The sequence below is a fragment of the Diabrotica undecimpunctata genome, chromosome 10, assembly GCF_040954645.1.
Source record: "Diabrotica undecimpunctata isolate CICGRU chromosome 10, icDiaUnde3, whole genome shotgun sequence".
NCBI lineage: Eukaryota > Metazoa > Arthropoda > Insecta > Coleoptera > Chrysomelidae > Diabrotica > Diabrotica undecimpunctata.
In genome coordinates, this window is record NC_092812.1 from 36,389,804 (window position 1) to 36,411,492 (window position 21,689).

General features: G+C 33.1%; 1 protein-coding gene across 8 annotated transcripts in view; it reads left to right on the top strand.

Moving 5' to 3' along the window:
- The window catches only part of Cda5 (Chitin deacetylase-like 5), a 182,141-nt gene that overhangs the window by 135,349 nt on the left and 25,103 nt on the right, over window positions 1-21,689 (top strand). For 4 of the 8 annotated variants that reach the window (XM_072546858.1, XM_072546857.1, XM_072546862.1 and 1 more), the window contains exons 1-6: window positions 5,388-5,459; window positions 7,632-9,095; window positions 18,249-18,397; window positions 19,219-19,439; window positions 20,838-20,884; window positions 20,940-21,098. In XM_072546858.1, the coding sequence (XP_072402959.1) occupies window positions 5,389-5,459; window positions 7,632-9,095; window positions 18,249-18,397; window positions 19,219-19,439; window positions 20,838-20,884; window positions 20,940-21,098 (2,111 nt within the window). In that variant the 5' untranslated portion in view covers window position 5,388. Of the gene's footprint in view, window positions 1-708; window positions 871-5,260; window positions 5,326-5,387; window positions 5,460-7,631; window positions 9,096-18,248; window positions 18,398-19,218; window positions 19,440-20,837; window positions 20,885-20,939; window positions 21,099-21,689 lie in introns of those variants that run through there. The other 4 variants (XM_072546860.1, XM_072546865.1, XM_072546864.1 and 1 more) reach the window with 2 other exon arrangements.

The following is a 21,689-nucleotide window of genomic DNA, read 5'->3' on the forward strand; positions in this document are numbered from 1 at the left end:
TATCGATGGAAGGCAACCGTATATACGTATTTCTGACTATTGGTCATCTTCAGTACAGTGCAGATCCTTTCCCAAGTAAGAAAAGGAGCATGTTAACATGGGAAAGGATCATTACAGGAGCATTTATTTGCTTTTACAGGATATGCTAAAATATGGTTATAATTATTTTATCAGTAAATACATTGAAATTAAAATGAAAAAACATTGTATAAAAAAAGCACAAAAACTTACAAGATGAGGTTAATCCGTTAAATTTGGAACATCACAAAACATTAAACTTATTAAAATTAAATTCTTATTATATTAGCAATTACAGTGTTTTAATTTTTTTTAATTTGAGAAATTTTGATTGATAATTTATTTTGATGTTTGATTTTTATCAGAAAGAGACTTGTTTCTGTTTATTATATTTTTCGTTGTTGACAACTAGTTTTCGATTGGTTTATGGCTGCCTACTATACATAATAGAATGAAGAAGTATTTAACTTGTCACCTGATTATTTAAACAACAAAGTAAAGTGGCGCCAAATTTGAATATTAAAATTTTTGGAATTTATTCAGGCAATTTGATATTAGTGAATTATAATTTATAACGACAGTTCTAATCTTCTGCCATAAAACTGTACTACCATGCATTTACAAATCGAGTATAGCAAGTATTCTCATTCGATATGCAAAATATGTTTAAATCTTTATGTTTTGTTTCAGAGAAAACAACAGCAACAACTTTACGTTGAAGCTGAAGAAGCACTACCACCAGCTGAAGAAATTGAAAGTGATCGCCAACAACGTGTTTATCGTGGACAACCTTCGACTATTGGTCAAGTACAAAGAGACAGAGATGGCCTAAGACATTCTAATGCCATATCTGTAAGTAGAATATTAATACTTATACATGATACGAAATGAATAGAATATTTAAAAACATTTGCTTGATTTAATATAATACCAAAAAGAATTTTCAAAATATAATAAAAAAAGTAATATTTTCTTCATACAATATTTATTTAAGAATAATAAAATTATCTTATCCTTCTTTCACGAGCGCTACAGCTCAATTTGAGTCTTTAATATTTGCCTTTAATATTGCCGGTAACGCTCCATTTGCCTCAAAAATCTGATGCCCATCATATTTTGTTCTTTTGCGATCACCAGAATTTATAAGGATTAAAACGAATTAGGATATCCTAGTCTACTAATCAAAACACGGTATTTAAACTACATATGAGACGGTTATAATATACGTGGCGCTCGCTAGCGGATTAGCAGGAAAAAGTGGTATGGGATCAAATCGATATAATGTCTAAATAGAGATATCATAATACCATCAAATCGGTGAAAACATACCCAGGAGCAGATATCACATCAGACTACAACCCACTAATCGCTAAAGTCACACTTAAGCTTAAAAGTATTAGAAAACCCCAAAGAACTTCAAAACTGGGAAAACTGGGGGAAGATGACGTAAAACAGAAACTCCAACAGAAATTATCTGAAAACTTTGATAAATTAGACACAAATACCAAATAGTGGGAAATATTGAAAAACTGTTAAGAAAGAGATTTTAAAAGAGTCGATAAGAAATAAAGATAATAATATCATTAGAAAAAAAGAAACAAGTGAAGAAATTACAAAGGAAGAAATACTGTATGCATTAAAAACACAATAAACGGAAAAGCCTTAGGTCAGATCAAAGGTCTATCGACATTGTTAAGATAGTAGAGCAAGAGTACATGCGTGTCCAGGTAAAACTATTTAATGAAATTTATCAATCAACTGATATACCCAATGAATATAACATCAACATTAATTTGTCTCCTAAAAAATAAAACGCCAAAAATGTTCTTAAAGATCATTCAGAGACGAATTTACCAAAAACTTAATATGGACATTTAAGAAACTCGATTTGGATTTCGTAGTGGCGTAGATACCTGAGAAGCTCTCTTTGCATTCAATATGCTAATCCAGAGATGCTTGGATGTTAACTAAAATATTTACGTCTATTTCATAGATTACAACAAGGCTTTTGATAAAGTCCAACATAAACAACTAATGGATGTATTCAAAACAAAACAAATGCACTGCAATGGCCTACGAATTATGACGAATCTTTATTATAAGCATCGGGCACATTCTTCAGAAGAGTTGGATATTAAAAAAAGAGGTACGACAAGGATGTGCATTATCGTCACTACTGTCAACGCATACTCTGAAAAAATTAGATATGTGGACTATATTGTTATAATGACGGACAAGCTCCAAGACCTCCAAAGGCCAAAATAGTTGAGTATGGAGAAGAATATGAACTATCAATAAACATTTTATTAAACGATTATATTGGAAATAATAACTTTGTTTATGGCGACTCTAAATAAATTAGCGGTAGTCCCTTGATACCAATCTCGGAGATTTCGGAGCCAGGATGTTCTTCTTCGGCCTGAGCCTCTCCTTCCGGCGATCTTACCCTGTATTATGAGGTGTAGAAGGTTATACCTCTCTGGATGTCTCATTACATGACCGAAATATTGTAACTTTCGAGTTTTTATTGTTTTTGTTATTTCTGTGCTTTTTTCATTCGATGTAAAACTATTTCATTTCTTATTCGATCAACCCAACTTATCCGCAATACTCGTCGGTAAATCCACATCTCAAAGGCTTCCAATTTTTTCATTAATGTCTCTGTAAGGGTCCAGCTCTCCATACCATACAGCATACTGTATGTCCTTTTTTCCTTGATTAGCTGTATTACTGTATATATATATATCCGAGCCATATGTAACAATACTCTCAACGAACGTTATATATCGGGTAACCTTATTAAATGCGCAAAACCAATTGTTTAATTCTTTTATTGTTGCTATTCACGTTACGCTGTTGCTATCTGACATTTATTGTTATAACCCCTCATATTTATTCATTCAAGTAACTGTAAATCTTTTCATATACCATACCTTACTCCACATAATTACAAATTAAAATTATGTACATTTATTGAAAAAAAAGGTGTAGTCCGATACTGATTTTCCAAGAACTTGGTGTAAAAACAGAAAAATTACAAGAATTGTTATGTTAATCGATGCTGTTAACACAATTATTTTCTGCCATAATAGAGTAATTCTTAATCCTTAACCATATCTTGCTATAATAAAATCGATCGTTTAGTGGTATTTTATAAGGAAATATGAAGGTGCTCTTTGGATAATGTGCCTGTTTTCAATTTCAATTGAAATACATTTTATACGTCGTAAAATACCGAGAAGTGAGTTAAATATAATAATAAAATCCCACGGTAATAAAAAATTGTTTTATTATATCTATACAAGGTAGTTCATAAAATACAAGTATATAGGGTGAGTCATGAGAGACTATACATATTCCTAAGTCTAATGGAGGCCCCTATGGGGAATAACGAATGATCATTAAAACGTTTCTGCTCCAATGTTTAATAATATACAGGGCGAGTTGTAATTTTTGACTAAAATTTCTATTCGTCATAATTTTTAAACGGTAAGTTCGATGTGTCTCATGTCTTGGTCGAACGTTACACTACAACCACCTAGAATCTGACTCTTATTTTGTCTTTTCTTCACTCTGTAATCAGCCACTCATACAATAGACAAAAATTTCTTAAATCTCGTAATTGAATTTAGCAAAAGATGGACACCCAAGGAATCACCAGGTCCACAGGTATTATCAAAGGCACTTTCTATCTCTAAAAATGCAACAAGGGCGACTTCTTTCTGGTGTAAACTCCACCTGGTTAGGCGGCTTCACGATTTCTCTGCTTGATACAACCATTGTCGATGGTCCAGTGGTTTGTTTGGTTGTATTCATTCAAGATTTTTTCCATGGTTTTCAATATGAATGAAGTCAGACTTACAGGTCTGGTTTTTCCTAGTTTTTTCTGGCTTGAGAATAAACACCACACTTACTCTTCTCCAAGCTTTGGGAATGTATCTCAGAGCATGCCTAGCTCTAGATATCGGGATCAGGGGACCCATAATTATTTCCAGTCCTTCTTGAAGTAGCCTGGAATATATGCCATCCAGTTCCGTAGTTTCGTATGGTTCAGAAGATTCAATAGACCATCTGATTTTGTTAGGACCAAACATTACTTCAGAGGTCACCCAGTCATTCTAGTTGGGCTAAAGTTTGCTTGATGATTAGTACCACTGTCCATTGCGTCGACCCTTGGAAGTTAACACTTAAAAGAGCATCTACAGCTTCCTTCTCTATTTCCATATAGTTCCCATTGGGTAATTTTACTAAGTTGTCTCTTTTGAGGATTCTGTTAACCCTGGTACTTTCAGGCATACTTTCAATGTTTTGACAAAATTCTCTCCAGTATCTTTCCTTAGCTAATAGGCTTGTCTTATTATATGTTTTCAGTTTAAAGTATGCTTCCCAATCACCTACTTGATTTGTCCTAATAAAAAGCCGTCTTGTTTCTCTTGGATCAGGCAGCTTCTTATTCCACCAACGGTGGAACGGGATCGGTAAATACACATCAAAGGTTGAATTTCTGGTGTAGTCATGATTAGGTCTTGCTGTAAAAAGATGTAGGTGTTTACGAATTAAGCAACAGTTTCTAGAAAATATAAAGAGGGAAGAGTTAAAATCCCGTGATTTTTGAAGTAGCTTCTGCAATGTGTTATTCTACTGAGGCCAAAAAGATACAGTATTGCTCTTTTTTTGTAATTTAAAAATAACATCAGATTGGGCAGCTGTACTAGAACCCCAAAAAGGAAGGCCATATCGAAGATGAGACTCGAACAAAGAAAAATATGTTTTTTTGGAAGATGCCAAATTGATTTCCTGCGAAACAGATCTTATTGCCTAGCAGGCTGAGTAGTTAGACCTAGTACTTAACAAATTGATATGAAGGGACCATTTAAGTTTGCTGTCTATAAAAATACCAAGAAATTTTGTAGAATCAACGATACTGATCTGGCTGTTATTAAGATGCAAGCGTTGAAGATCTCCTTTATAGGATAATGCTGCCATCTTATCCACGTTAAAAGAGAAGTTATGAGCGGAAAAAGTCCTACCTAAACGTTGGGTTTTCGAGAATTATTTCTTAAGAGTGTTAAACTTGGTTTATACTGTATACTGTACTATAATTCTTGTAGGAGAATTAACGTTCATTGTGAAACTGTGAATGCTATTGCAGCTTATTTCATTATTCAATGTTTTTATTGCGACTCTTCACAACATAATTTAGCTAATAAACAAATAATAAAACTAATTAAATATTTTGCAGAGCTACAGTGGACGAGGCGAGAAAATTGGTGTAATTTCATTTGGAACACAAAACCAACATTACAGGTAAGTTTTTCCGATTTCAAAGAAAGCCTTTCTAATTTTTATTATACTCACTCTGCCAGATTGATGACTGACGACGATTTATTACTTAAATATATATCTCCAAAAAGAAGACAAAAGAGACAAATACCAAAAAGGTAAAACAGTTTTGCCGCTGGAAAAGTTTCTTCCTGGGGATTTAACAAGGTATTTCATTTAAAAAAAACCAAAGTAAACGTAATTTTTCTATTAGTATATTACACATTTATTATATAAATGATATAATATGTATATATTAATACTTATACACAATCAAACTTTAGACATGTCATCATAACAAACATTGAATGCACTCACTTAACCTTGTCTTTGTTTCAAATTGCGATTGCTTTAAAGGCGCATAATTCGTTATTGATACATCGTTTTAGTGGTTTATACGACATAGTCTCCAATTATTTCTTCCTTACATTAACTGCGAAACTGCGACAGATGTTAACAAAAGGGAAACAGCAACAGTTCGTCCTCGAAATGAACATCCACTCATCATTTAGCATATAACAGTTGCCTGCGACCGTTGCCGCAACTTTTTTGATGATGTCTGCCGTAGTTGCAGACGAAACTTCAGGACTAAATATTTCCTACGGCGACCTATAAACCACAAAAACAATGTATCATTACAAAACACCGGCTACGAATATTGTTCTGAAGGTATTTTTTGTGGCATCTTAAAGCAATTACTATTTTTATTGGGAATAAGCCACAATTTAAGTTTATTGATGTTTTAATTTCCACTTCGGAAATCGTTTTCAATATACAAAACATTAATAAATTAAACAAATTTTGTTTTTTGTTGCTTGGTGAAAAATTCTTCCAATAATTTAATTTTATCTAATTCATTCATACTGACAATTCAGGCAAATATAATGATATTGCCAATATTGCTGAGTTGCGTTCCTGGGACCACTTTATTGTGAGATAGTTTATTTGATTACATGAAATCAACTTTAACTTGAGAATATTCGTCAGAAAATCATAGCAAGCATAGCTTCTTTAAAAAGACAACCACATGCAATGATGACAGTCATTTTCTCCTGTTAGTGATGCCATAGTAAATCATGAGAAAAAAATCTCATAATACGAGACATGTTTTTTTAAGTAAGTGCCGTTTTGCGATTCCGCCGCCGCAGCGCTACGGTCGGCGTTCCGCGCATGAGCGCTGGTTACCTACATCTCTTGTCTACGCACTGACGTCATTACAGTCTGATTCTTCATTGTATACTTGTTTACTCCAGTGTTTAAGATGCCTCCAACAATCGTGAGTTACGCTGATTGTGAAGTACGGGCTGTTATACGATTTCTTAGTGCTAAAGGCGTAAAATCGATCTATATTCATCGTGAGATCGTTGAAGTTTACGGACAAAACATTATGAGTGATGGAATGGTAAGGAATGGGTGAGAGCATTTAAAGATGGCCGCACAAATGTGCATGATGAAGAACGGAGTGGGCGTCCTTCGGTCGTTAATGAAAATTTGGTGCAGAAAGTGGACGAAAAGGTGAGAGACAACAGACGCTTTACAATTTCATCATTGTCCGACTGCTTTCCTCAGTATTCTCGTAGTATTTTGTATGGCATTGTTACCGAGAACTTGAATTACCGGAAATTGTGTTCACGTTGGGTTCCAAAAATGTTGACGGATTTGCACAAAACCCAACGTTTAGGCAGTGCATTGACTTTCCTTGGAATCCAACAATCCATGGAATGGCGACATTCATCATCACCCAAAAGAGTGAAGTTTAAGCAAACAATTTCTAGTTCATAAGAATGAGGTATCTTACCGTAAGTATTTACCATATTATTATAAGGTTTTTTCTTGGTTTTTTCCTCATGATTTACTATGGAATCATTAACAGGAGAATTTAAGTGTTATAATTGCATTTCATTGATTAACGATGCAACAATATTATTTCTACTAAGGGAAGCACCAATAAAACCATTTTTATGCACATATTAACATTTATTTTATTATTCATATTAACAATTATTCACTAAATGCAAATAAGGTAGCAGTTTTTGGCAACTGAAAGCAAAATTTGTTATTTAAGTTTTTTTTTATTTTTTTCTTTCGTTTGTAGGTGACGTCTAATAAGTTTTTTTTTGTAGTATCTCAATTTTTTCAAAAAACTGTTGGAAATGAACCAAAAACTGTGTATTATTTTTATAATATATTAAAACAAATTATAGGTAAAAATTTAAGTTAAATACCTTGTCCCAGCTAGAAAGAAACGCAAACGATGAACGGTATGTATAGCTTAACAAAAAATTTTTTAGTCGACCGCCTGAAACAACACACCATACACGCCGTCAAGGAAATGAACATTTTTTAGATTTTATACAATTTCAGCCTCTTACTGAGCAACCCCGTTATACCAAGAGATTTAGTTTTAATCCTAGTGCGCCAATTAGTGACAAAGAGGACGATTTTCATCCTTTTACGCCAAGTTACCAGAAGAATTCGAATAATTACCAATATATTGCTTTTGGAAAATGGGCTGATATACCTCCAAGAACCTCTACGATAAGATATGTGAACTCCTATACTACTCCAAAGCCTGTTAGTGATAAAAAACGTAACCGTTTTCCTATTAAATATAATACATCACCCTTTTTAGTTCTGCAAAGTGACTATAGTCAAACAGAAGCACAAAAAGTGCCTTATGTTATTTCTCATAAAACTGGAAATTTGCAGACTCAAGCTATTGTAGCTCCTTATGAAGTAACCACAGACAGTAACGAAAACATCCAAGTAAATACAACAGAAGAAAGTTCCATTGAGGAACTAGAACATTTTGAACCACCCCCAGAATTCTACAAAACAGAAAACCCTTATGCTCACATAAAGAACCCATTTGAAGATCCGAATTTTGATTTTGATGAATTTTTAAAGAGATTTCAAGATATCATGACTTCTACAGATAATTCTGCTGTAAGTGCCGTAAGTAGTACTGAAAGTACTACGTTAAAAAGTAAGTTAAGTGAAACAACTACCTCAACTACTAGCCATAAACATTCAGAAATAAATCTGATAGATTTAAAAGTGGATGAAAACAGGAAAAAGGAGAATAAAAGGAACAATCACAGGGTGCATTACACCAATTCGGATGTAGATAAAAAGTACTTAGGTAATGAGACTCGAGGAAATCTTCATCCTAAAAACTACAGTAATATATTTAATATAAATTATATTAAAGCCAATGCTAGTCATCAGAATGTAAAACCTGCCAAAGTTGAAGAAGATCCTCAGCAACCAAAAATTGACCCAGTAGTAAACAAAACACAGGTTAACGATTCTAATAACGATTATTATTATTACTACGATACGTATGAAGATGACCCATACCCCGATAAAGCAGATGGCATAAGAAATAACAAAGACTACATATACTACTATGACGATGAATACTACTATCCCGACTTTAATTCCGAAAGGAAAAACTCAACAAACGAAAAAGTTAAAAACAATCAAAAGGTTAAAGTTATCGTTCCTGATTCTAAAATAAATACGCAAGGATCTACAGTCAGTCCAACTTTCAAAGTTAATTTGCCACATCAAAAAAGCAAGAAAACTACAGTTTACCGAAATACAACTACAACCCCTAGACCTACACGAAGATATTCAACTAGACCAACGAAAAGACTTGTTAAAAGGCCTGAAGAAAACTCAAAACAGAGGATTCCTTTCAAGGAATTGTATAACAACGACACTAAAAGCCAACAAGGAGAAAGTTTCCAGAGGTAATGTCATTTTTGCCAAGATTTTATGGACTTGTATATAGTAGAATGGTTAAATTACTAGCGAAGTTACTAATGAGGATAAATATGTACATTTTGTAGTTATATATAGAATATAGGTTTGTATCATATGGTTCTAAATACACTCAGGTGCAAAAAATTTATCCAACGCTACTTTTGTAGTGGACACATAAACTAAATTATTTTCTTTTGCTTTTAAATTCTCTTTTGAAGATCGACACTGACTATAAACTTAAAAATCTGACCTACTACTTCTGTTTGCTGTTTACCACATTCCTATCGCTATTTCTTGTCATATAATAGGAGCCCATTCCCATATCACTTGGCCCAACGTTAGATTGATAAGAAAATTAAATTTTAGAGAACAAAAATAAAAGATCAGCGTAAATTTTAGAAGTTTTAATGCATCGTACATTTTTCACTTTCTTAATTATAGAAAATATTTTATAACGTAATGAAAACTATTGATTAAACAGAATAATAATAAATGTGAATAAAAAATGTGAAAGTTTAGCACTGAGTTACATCCCCTTTATTTTAAATGACATCCACAATTCTTCGAGGCATAGTTTGTACCAAGTTCTGACAAAATTCTAATGTAAGCGAATCCCATGTTTCTTGCAATTTTTCCTTCAATTCGTTGACGGACCTGGAAGGATGTTTTCTCAAACCTTTTTTCATTTCTCGCCACAAAGTTTCTATCGGGGACAAGTGGGGACTATTAGAAACCCATTCCAGAAGTGGTATGCCATGGTCTTCAATCCATTTTAAACTATTTTTTGAGGTATGACAACCTGCGCCGTCCTGTTGGAAGACAAAATCTTCCGCTGATGTTAAACATTGTTCCATAATCGGTAAAAGAGATTCTTCTACAATCCCATCGAAAAAATGTAAATTTCCCACACCTTTAGACGACATGCTGCCCCAGATCATGACAGATGCAGGAAATTTGACTTTTCTCTTTAGAAAGTCGGGATGGAAAGCTTCATTTTTTCAGGAAAGAATCCTATTGCGACTGAGTCCAATCTTTATGCTCTTTTGACCATCTTAATCGATTTTTCTTTTGTTGTATTGTTAATAGTGTCTTTTCCTTGGCCTAAAATAAAATGAAATTTATTAAAACAATTCGTATTCATTTTTTCAACTATAAAACTTACTTTGTAAGTACCAAATCCTAATTTGTGGGCCTCTGGGTGCCATGTTGATCTAGAAACGTGTCTTCCAATAACGTCACTCCATAAAACGCTTAACTCCATATAATTTGCTCGTCGATTTTTCACTATAATGCGTCTTAATGCCCTTTGATCTGTTTCGGCTATTTTACTTTTTCGTACATTTCTAGGTTTTGTGACGACCGAACCTATAGTTTTTTATCTTCTGACTATATTTCTTTCACTATAGCGTGACAATTGCAACATATTCGCGATTTCCGAATTGGTTTTTCCAGAATTAAAATGTCTAATAATGATTGAACAAATTGTCTCATCGAGAACTTTACCTCGACCGATTGTACAATCCAAAAACGACAAAAAGCTTTACAATACCACAAGACACATTTGACATTAACTGACAATATTATTGTTTTGATGTCATTTTTCCTCTGGATTTACTGCATAAGAAACGTTTTATACTCAAAAAAAATACTTTTTTACTTTTTAAGATTGTAAAAAACAAAAACAGAGCAAAATCACCTGTACGTCTTCACGGATTTTTCATCAGCTAACCCTGATATAGCCCTTATATCTGTATAATATTTATATAAATATCTGTATAAGATTTTTACGTGAAATCAATTATTTTTTCCCTTTGTATATTAAAGTGATTTTACGGCATTTATGTAGGTATTATCTACTCCGTGATTTTCCATTGCTTTCCACAGGGCGTTGACTGTGATACTATCATAGGCCTTTCGGAAATTCACGGATACAATGTGTAATTCAGCGTTGAATGCTATGATTTTTTCTTTGAGTTGTTTTATAAAAAATGTTGTTCTTCTGAAGTTCCTAGCTGTTCCTCCATCCTTTCTTTAATGATTCTCCCATACAACATATCCACAGAAGGTATCAGACATATTCCCCTATAATTATTGGGGTATTTTTTGTTTCTTTTTAAGTTCTTTCTAAATTTTAAAGGCACAATAAATGATAAATCTACAACTTTTGTATAAATGGATCAATTTTGTAGCATCTGAGTGTATTCTCTATTTCATACATGCACACCGTATTTTTTACAATCGCTTAATACAGAAGACTTTACAACTTTTCATTTTCAATAAAATTATGGAAAATAATGACAATCATATACCGAATAGATCTTTTGAGATCAGAACTACAGCAAAAACTATATTTTTAAATTTATTTTAAGTAACTTGTCATGATGTACTGTATCAAATGCCTTTTCATAATCAATAAAAATGGTAAGAAAATCTTTACGTTGATCTCTACATTTTTGTAGTAAAACATTCAGTGCAAAAAGTGCTTCTTTAGTTCCCAATCCATCTCTAAATCCAAATGAAAGAAATTGTTGAAATCATCAATGCATCAAAAATATTTAAAATTCATTCATACTTCTCCAGCACCAATTATTTTTACTTTACTAGTTTTGACGTGACAACGTCTTAAATTAGGTTGTGGCTCGGAGTCACTCATGAAAAAGTGTAACGCCCGCTCACGTCTGTTACGATGAGTCACCGAACGAGAGAGAGGCCCGCCTGACCGGCGAATGCCTTGCGTCTCTCTCCCACTCAAACATGATCGGTCCGCTGCGCGCGCAGTACTAGAGAATTAGGCGCGTTGAATCGGTGCGTGCTTGTGTCTCTGTCTTTCTCGAGAGTTCTTGGCGTTGGAAAACCGAGAAAGCGTCATAATACAAGTTCACACGTGTGGTTAAAGTATCGTCAGCTGTGTCTGTAGTGAAAATGTGGAGTGCTTAGATTCGTCATTTACAACAACTGCAACAATAAAGGTAAATAATTGTACACTAATATTTCATTATCGTAAACTATGATTGATTGATTAATTGTTAGATTGACACAAAAGTTGAGAAACTGAGTTTATAGGTTATGTCATACTATTGACAAATGTTGATAGTGTTAAGTAAATTATTAGTTTAAATCACTCTGCAATCAATCGTAATTCAGTCGATTGAGAAGAAACAGCGCGTTTCAACTGCAAACAACTATTGTGCAATTTAATAATATTCATATCAATAAATATTCTACCGAGAAAAAGACGTTGTCACGTAAAATCTTCGCCCGTAAAACCGACTTTACAGGCAACCGATTTTTTTTACATTAATAGTTTAATGTATGTTATGTGTTTATGATAAATAGGTATATGATTTCAAAATTCCATTTTTTTAAGCTATTGTAGAAAAAATGGTGTATATATCACGAGCAAAAAGTGATATTGTTGCTTTCAAGTAATTGCCTAACGGTTATTGTACCTGTAGAAGTAACTATTACTCTAAAGCAATTATTGTTATCACTTTTCGTTCTAAATACATAAAAAAACTATTGTATAAAGATCACTTCTCTTCAATTCATTTATCTGTCCACTACGTGGTGATTGATTAGGGTGTAGATCATTTATAATAAAAGATACCGAAAAAGTTATTTAAAAAATGACTGTAAATTTTGGGCAGCTTCATGAAGGGGACCATAAATTTCGTTGCCAACATATCCACACACAACAAAATCATTTGGGGCGCTAAGGATTAGATTCAATAAGAAAAGTCATAACACTGACTTTTCTTATAATATAATGAAAGTTCAAACATTAACCAAGTCTATAAAACGCCGCACTATATAAAACCAAACCAAAATTTTTTTCTAAAAAATAGAGGCATTTTCTAAGATTTTTTGATAATTTTTTTAGGAGGCTAGGTACCACATAGGGTTATAAAGCCAGAATGATGATGGTGAAAATTGTGTCTTCTTGGAAAGATGTATTGCATAGATGGGTGGAATACTTTAACCAGGCACTTAATATGGAGGAAGAAGAAGAAAACCTGGAAGACGAAAGAGATGAGGTAAGGGGAGCAGATAAGAGGGAAGAGGAACCACCAATGATTCTTGAAGTTAAAGAAGCAGGTAAAAAACTAGCCAAAAACAAATCACCCGAAATAGATAATCTCCCAGCTGAACTATATAAAGAAGGTGGCCATAATACCATAATGGCATTACAGCAGCTTATAAAAGAAATATGGACACAGAAATTTCTCCCCAATGATTGGAATATTCGAATACTTTGCACCATACACAAAAAAGGAGATATCTTTGAATGCTCTAATCACAGAGGAATTACGCTTCTGAATGCAGCATATAAAATATTTTCGTTTTTTTGTTTTCATTAAAAGTTATGGGATCAGTATTTAAAAATTCTGCGTGAGTTATTTATGTATATATTATAATCGATATAACTCGTTAGGTTGTAAATGTATGTAAAATATGATAAAATTAGTCATAAGTTAAGGATGGATCTTCTTTGTTTTGAACTAAAATATATTATATAAAGTGTTCAGAAAATCACGCAAGATGTAATGTTGAAAAACACAGCTTTTTAATTTAAATTCATTTTTAGAAATAACGAATTTAAAAGCAAAAAATATAAAAATTTACAACTCTATAGCACCTAATTCTACTCTCTACCAAAAATACATAAGCCAACCCTAGCAATGAGACCAATTGTTGCATCCATTGATTCTCAAAACAGTAAATTATCCAAGTTCTTAACAGAAATATTAACAAATGCATATAACACAAAGAATGATTACTATACAAAACATTCATTTAGTTTCAGCTCCTTTATCAACAATTTCAAACTTTCCCCAAATTATGTGTTGCTAAGTTTTGATGTAGTATCATTGTTCACCAACTTGTCATTTCAGCAAATCATGAATACTTTAAAAAAACAATGGACAAATATCTCACAACACAGCTCAATAGATTTTAATTCATTTGTAACAATACTATCCTTCATATTTAACTCAAACATATTGGTCTTCAATAAGGTGTATTACAAACAAATACATGGTACACCCATGGGAAACGAAATATCACCAATCCTATGCCACTTTGTACTGGATGACTTAATTGAAAGCTGTATTAGCAAGTTACCATTTCATGTCCTATTTTTAAAGAAATACATGGACGATTTGATATGATGTTACACCGTGGTTTAAACAACGTTCTAAAAACAGAGTGGTATAGAAAACCAATATGTAGCAACAGGTTTATTAATTACTTTTTAGCACATCCATCTACGATGAAGACCAACCTAGTATTAAATATGAAAAATAGGGTTATAACTTTGTCACATCCTGAATATAGAACAGCTGGTCTTAAAAAACTAAAAACGATCATGTTAGAGAATTCGTTCCCAGCGAACCTTCTAAATAGACTTATTTTTGGTGTCTCACTAGTCATAATAACAGATCAAACAAAAGTTTCAACGAAAATACATTGTACCATTCTTTACCATATATTCCAGGTTTAATAAATAGACTATTAAATACACTTAGAGAAGTACCTAATATCAAAATTGGAACCAGAAATATAAAAACAATATCGAAATTACACACCAAACTTAAAACACACTTAAATATTAAAGAAAGCTCCAATGTAGTGTACCCTCTACCCTGTAATAATCGCAATAGAATATATATTGGAGAAATGTCCAGAAATTTGTCCGGAAGATTAACATCGCACAAGAGTGACATTAATCTGAATAAAGTACAAGCCTGTGCATTAAGTGAACATTCTATTACGATGGGCCACACGCCTAACTATAATCAAGCAGAAATATTGAGAAAGGAAAGAAATTACAACAAACATGACTGTTTCTAGAAATGTGTTTAATTAAAACTACACAAAACACCTTAAACAAAAGAGAAGACATTGAAAATTAGTGCTATATACAGTAATCTTCTTTTAAAGAAAATAACAACAACTTAAAAGTTCTTTAAAAGTTACACAAAAGAAGGGATTATTCCAAGTTCAAATAAGATAAAATTTATTGTTGATTTGTGTTTGGTTTTTTCCCTTCTTAATTACTTAGTAACATAAACTCTGTTGCTTGTTTAAGAAGTGCAAACGAAACATTTTTACATATTATGTCAAAATTTGCAATGAAGGTTTGCATAAACATAGACACTTCCTCTATCAAACTAACCTAGAATGAATTAAAAAATAGAAGAGACATGGTAACCATAGTAATAAGTTTTGACTGAAAGAAAAAGGAAATCACACTTGCCATTGTCAAGTGGGATTAGTTCTGCTTCTTCTAGATGTTCGAAAAGAGTTGATAACTAGCCGTCTCATTATCGTTGTGTCGTTTTGTGGATTGGTTGTTTGTCTTCGGTGGATGTGTGTATGTGTATGTCCTGTTTTAGGTGTATATCACCTCTTCAGGACGTGGTTTATTTTATGGATGGTGGCACTGGGGTCAGAAGGAGGTAGTTTTCAGAGGGTGGTCAGAGATGAAAGGGCTTGGTGCTAACTAAATCGGTTCTTTTCAGATATTTATTTTTTGTTAATGATTATGAGTGATATATGACAGAATGTATGTAATGTGTTGTAGGATGAATTTAATATCGCATTGAGGGCAGCTGTGTCTGGCTGTATCCTTTCTAAGGACAGGTATAACCACAGAAAATTGATCCTTCCCTGTCCGTCGCAAATCTCAAAGTGAGCTATTTAGTTAATTGCGGTAAAAAGTGGAGTTGCCCCTAGAATGTCTATGTACTCAACGGGGAGTTCGTTGCAGGCTAAGGTCAGCAATTTTGTTGAGAGGAAGAACAGGTATTTTTGAATATGTTTAGTGGACGGTGCCTATCGTACTGTCAACACGAAGTAAATATCTGTCAGTATGGATTGGTCTTCAGTATACTGTGTTTTTGTCTTTCTTCTTTGTCGGTAAGTCTTCTAAAAATGGAAGTTGTTGGTTCTTCTCCCGTTCCATGGTAAACTGTATTTTTGGGTGAATATTATTGATGTTTAAGAAACCTTCATTGTTTTTAAAATAGTGTTTTACAATAAGAACACGTTTTTATTCATAATAACAGTAAACTATTATCTGTACAGTTATTTTATTCTTTGCTGACAACATTTGACCACACACAAGGCGCTAAATACAAATCTTGCATGATTTTGAACATATTAAAATAATATGTAGCTATATTGTATATATTTACTTATTGTGATGGGTATAAGCCATTTTTTGAGATATTACAATTTTATCTTGATAATATTCAATAAATTCAGTAACACAACTTACCAAATTTCAAAGATTATATTTAAGTTAGTGTATAGTTATTTGTGTATATAAGCATGTACATATAGGTAGTAATGATAAACGATAATTTGTCTTGTTTCCATACCATTTACAGAATAAGTCTCTATAATGTACATTGTCGACTAATGAAAAACATCCAGTGGAATATACTTATAACAACAATTGATAGTGTCAAGCCATTTATTAACATAGATAGATGTATTTTAGACCTAAACACTTCTATGAACATATTAGACCAAATTTAGCATGGATTTAATAAAATATTAATATTAAGGGATAATAACATAAAAAATAATAGAGGCAATGATAAACTCTTCTAATCATCCAGCCTTTATTTATCACATCCACTGCTGGACATAGGCCTCCCTTAAACTCCTCCATTCTTTGTGATTTTGTGCTCTTTGTTGCCAATTTTTGGTGATACGCCTGATGTCGTCAGCCCAACGTGTAGGTGGTCTTCCTCTACTACGTTTGTCTGCTCTTGGCCTCCAATTTGTAATTTTGCTCGTCCATCGTGAGTCATGCATTCTCGCTACATGAACTGCCCAGTTCCATTTCAGTTCCGATATGCGTTTCACAACATCAGCAATACTGGTCCGTCTTCGCAGATCTTCGTTTCTTATGCGGTCCCGCAAAGCCACTCCCAGCATAGACCGTTCCATTCGTCTCTGTACCATTCTCAGTTCTACCACTTTTTCTTGAATAGTTAAATTGTTATTGGGGACCATATTTGTCATAAACTTAGTTTGGGCCAAGTTCATTCTAAGGCCCATGTTCGAACATGCAAAGTCCAATTCATTTAAGATATCTGTGGCTTCTGCTAAATTATCTGTGATAAGGACAATGTCATCTACGAACCGGAGGTAGTTTGGAGAAGCTTTTCTCCGTCTATTTTTACTCCTCTGTGGTCCCAATTGACCTACTTAAAGGCATACTGTAAACCTAACTCTAGAAATTCATATTTTAATTAGATTTTTTGATTTTACTTTTACAGGAAAAGTTTCTCAGTACTAAATAGATCAGTAGGTTTTTTTAAGATGTGAGTTTTTACACAAAAGAAACAGTAATTGATATAAAGCTCCTATCTAAGAAAATATTCAATGAAAAAATGAGAATCTTTTACCAAAAAAACGATCATAAAAGATTCAATTTATGTTCCAATAACAAATGTAATTGTACCTAATTTTCCTGGTTTATAGGCCGTGGTGTGAAGTTGTTTCTTCTTGACATTTTGTAACTATGGGAGACATTGTCGAAGGCGATACAGATTTAGTTCCATACATTTGCGATTCCATAAATCTTTTTTTTTTTTTCCTTTTGAAAAGTAATTCGCACTGATATCTTTCATCATCATCATCATAAGTGGCTCGACAAGCCGTTGTGGATCTTGGCCTGCTCACAAAGAATTCGCCACTCCTGTCGATTCCTGGCAACTTCCCTCCATCTTCTGATAGCTTTAGTCTTTTGAATTTTACCATGTTTCCTCGATGAAATTTGCAACACAGACACCTTATATGGAAGACTGGAATTTTAAGTTAAATAACCTTGGGGAAGATACGCAGATCTGTCTTGTATCTTTTCTGATTTTACACCGATTACTAGATATTTTCTAATATTACAATTACTTCGTCATTTTCATACTACAAACTTTGGATCAGTTTAATCACGTGCTTTGAGAAATCCATAGTTAAACTTGTAGCACAATATGTTAGCCATTCAGTATACGGTGACCATTCTTAATCCGAACTGTTTTATTGTCCCAACAAATACCAGTTTATCATTGTCTCTAAAGAACTACCAATAATCGTATTGTTCTAATAAAATATTTTTTATTTGTTACTAGTGAAGAAAAACCTGTTTCCCCACAACAAGCGTCAGTGTCTGCTGTTGCTGCGCCAGCAAGGAACATTTACAATGGAAGTCAATACAGCGACAACCGCTATGAACCGTATTATTCGCTTTATGAAGATGACGTTGAAATATACAGAGATGGTAAATATCTTTTCTTTTAAGCTCACTGAATCATTTTCTAATCCAATAGTACTTAGGTAAAAAGGTGTGTAAGTTGGAAAATTATCAATGTTTAGGCAATATTTCATCTGGCTGTGTTCAGAATAATATAATTTAAGAAGAATTAAAGATACAAATAAACAAAGTCACAACGGATATCAGTCCAGGCGGATCTGTTTTGAATTGGACATTTTCCGTAGGAGTCTATTTTGTGAAAGAAGTCAGAAATTGAACATTTAATATTTATTGTTTTAAAATAGCAATAATTGGGAAAAAAGTGCTAAAAATGGAGTTTTTCCTTGAACCCTGTATCACTCACACTATGAGCATTTCTCTCACGCTTCCGTAAAATATGCACATTCTACAAACGGTAAATCATTTGCATTGTTTTCCCCACTTCTAGCTGACTTTTGGAGTCTTCATCGATATGCTTAAGCTTGCAATGCAAAGTGTAGACTGGTAGTAGATATTGTATACTTGTTACTCGTCTGCAGATCTGTGTGAGAGTTTCTCTCATCGAGTTTTAACGTTAACATTTTGCTTGTAGAATCAAAGAAAATTCTGGTAAAAGTAAATGTGTGTAAAAGTTTTTTGATATACAGGATGTTTTCATTTTTGCTATAATATTATTTTAGATAGTACACAATGAGTAGAGGACGAACGCCTTTAGACTTTAGGCAAATTCAATATGAAGATATTCAAAGGGATACCCGTAATCGATTTTTTCTAGTACTATACATGTTTTCGTATAATCATGATTTTTGTGACAAGTTATACATTTTCAAATACTTTTAAAATTTCAGAATATCCATCAAATGAAAACACGTATAACAATGAAAATTCAGCATCCACAGCTTATAGAGGAACAGCACCAGTATCAACTGTAACTCAATCTTCCATACGCAATGAAATACCAAGACGAGGAAATACAGTATACATAGAAAACAATATCAATCCCCAAGACATCTACCAACAATCTACTGTTTCGGACTATAGTGAAAACAATAACAAATATGAGACACAGGTAAGCCATCCATTATTCGTTCTTCTTTCTTTTTAACAGATAAAGATGCCGTTCCTTACATATTAGCTGGGCTTATGGCACCACCACCATCTTCCCTTTCATCCATCCTGCTCTAACTTTATGACATGTATTTTCATATATTTCTCTATTAAACTGTAATAAGGATCATAGATACTTTCTTTTCACAATTATTTTATCATCAAAGACTGTCATCTTGTCTATAGTAGAAGTTACTCCATCTTTAAATGAACATACTAGATCCTACGTCTTTGCCCTGCTAATTTTTAGACCTTTTTTTTTAAAAACCTGTCCCAACTTTTCCAGCCTTTGCTCTAAATTCTTTTCAGTGTTTCCACTACAGCATCAGCATACATTAAACACCAGTGAATTTTGCCCTATCAGTATCTCACACACTTCCTAATACTAGTTTTTACTTCTTCATGCATATCTCGCTGATATTTTGTTTTTGTAAACAAGTATTAATGTACTGCTTTACCATTCTTCACTATTTGTCCTAGTTCCATGAAATTTCCAATTTTAAACTTCTAAACTAGACTGCAAACTGAACAGCTGTATGATAGCCAGAAGCAGTTCGCAGATCAGTTGTTTTATCTCCTCTCTTATAGCATCTTGCCATGGAAGGCTACAAGAGAACAGTGACTAGCTTGGATTTATAACATGGTGGTAGGACTAACAATAAGATATGCATCAGTGGTACGGTATAATGTGGCTATTTCTTGGCTGCAGACTTTGTAGCAGAGAACCAGTGACCCATATCTTGCATGACTCCAAATTAAGAGTAGATTGAAAACGTCAAACACTTCTGTAGAGTACCAAGTGACTCCAAAACATATGGTACTTAACTGCTGGACCTGTAAAAGCTAGTACAGTGTTTCAGAATTCTGGAATGAGAAATCATGTATAAATAGAAGATGCACAATAATTATCAGATCATCCAGCATCAAAAAAAATTGTAAACTTTAATCATTAGTTTAGCAAAGCCTACTTTTAGCGTTTTTCCATTTAGTTTTTCTTGGTATGATGTCTGTTTGATATTTTTTGCATTTCGGTCTCTACTTTACTTGGATCTTCATTTATATTTACTTCTACCAGTGTTCTTGCAATCTTGCAAAACTACCATAAATATGTAGCTTTGTTATAGTTCTTATATTTTTTGTCAAATGACTGAATTTTGTGCTCCTAAGATCTTTTGAGGCAGAGTTTACTCCCTTTAAAGTAGTTTAAATGTTCCTATATTTTCTAACTAGACATATTGTGTAGTTTTGTCCACCAAAAAGTATTGTCTTTTTAAAGCATTCATATAATTCTTTTATAGATTTTTTGTTCTTTATTTTATGTTGTAATACAATTTATAAAAGCATGTTTTGTTTTTTATAGGATGACCAAAACTCCTATAAACAAAATAATCGTCAACAATCTTACAGGTAAGTCATTATTAGTATTAGTTTTGATTAAAATTCATGTAAATAACAACCTTAGGGGAGACAGGAATGAATTGAATGATGTGGAAGAAGTTGCCACTAAAAGAACAACAACTAAAAGAACCACAACCACCACTAGAAAACCCTCCACTACAACTAGAGTTACATCTACCACGACGACAATTCCTCCTCCAAAGAGTTCACAACCCCCACAGAGGTACTACAAAACCAAAAGCACTAGCATGCCTCATATTTCATATAAAGTAAACGTTGTAGCTTTGGTCATTTTTGTAGTATCTTTCACTTCATCCTTTATTTTGACCCATCCATTCTTTGATATATTAACAAAGCTTCACCATGAATATTTTTGATTAATAAGATGAGATTTTTGCTTTACTTAGATTTTTGCTTCGCTGCAGCTTGCTTGTGTGCCTTCTAAGACATCTTTTGATAGACATCTTGAACGTAGATGACTCGACTCATACTTAAAGCAATTACTTTATAAGTAAAACCATGAAAACTACCATCTTCCAAATTTTCTCTTTAATATTTGCTCTCGAACTAACAAATAAATATTAAAAAGAAGTGAGACAAGGCTGTATAATGTCACCAACATTGTTTATAGTAGTCATAGATTGCATATTGAAACGTAGTGAAGACAAGAATGCAGGTATATAGTGAAATTCATTCGGCAAGCTAGAGAATTTAGAATTTGCTGATGGCAAGAGGTCATATATGCAGAACAAAACTTCTAGAATGAATGGCCTAGCAAAAACAACCGAACATATAAATATAAACAATAGATAAA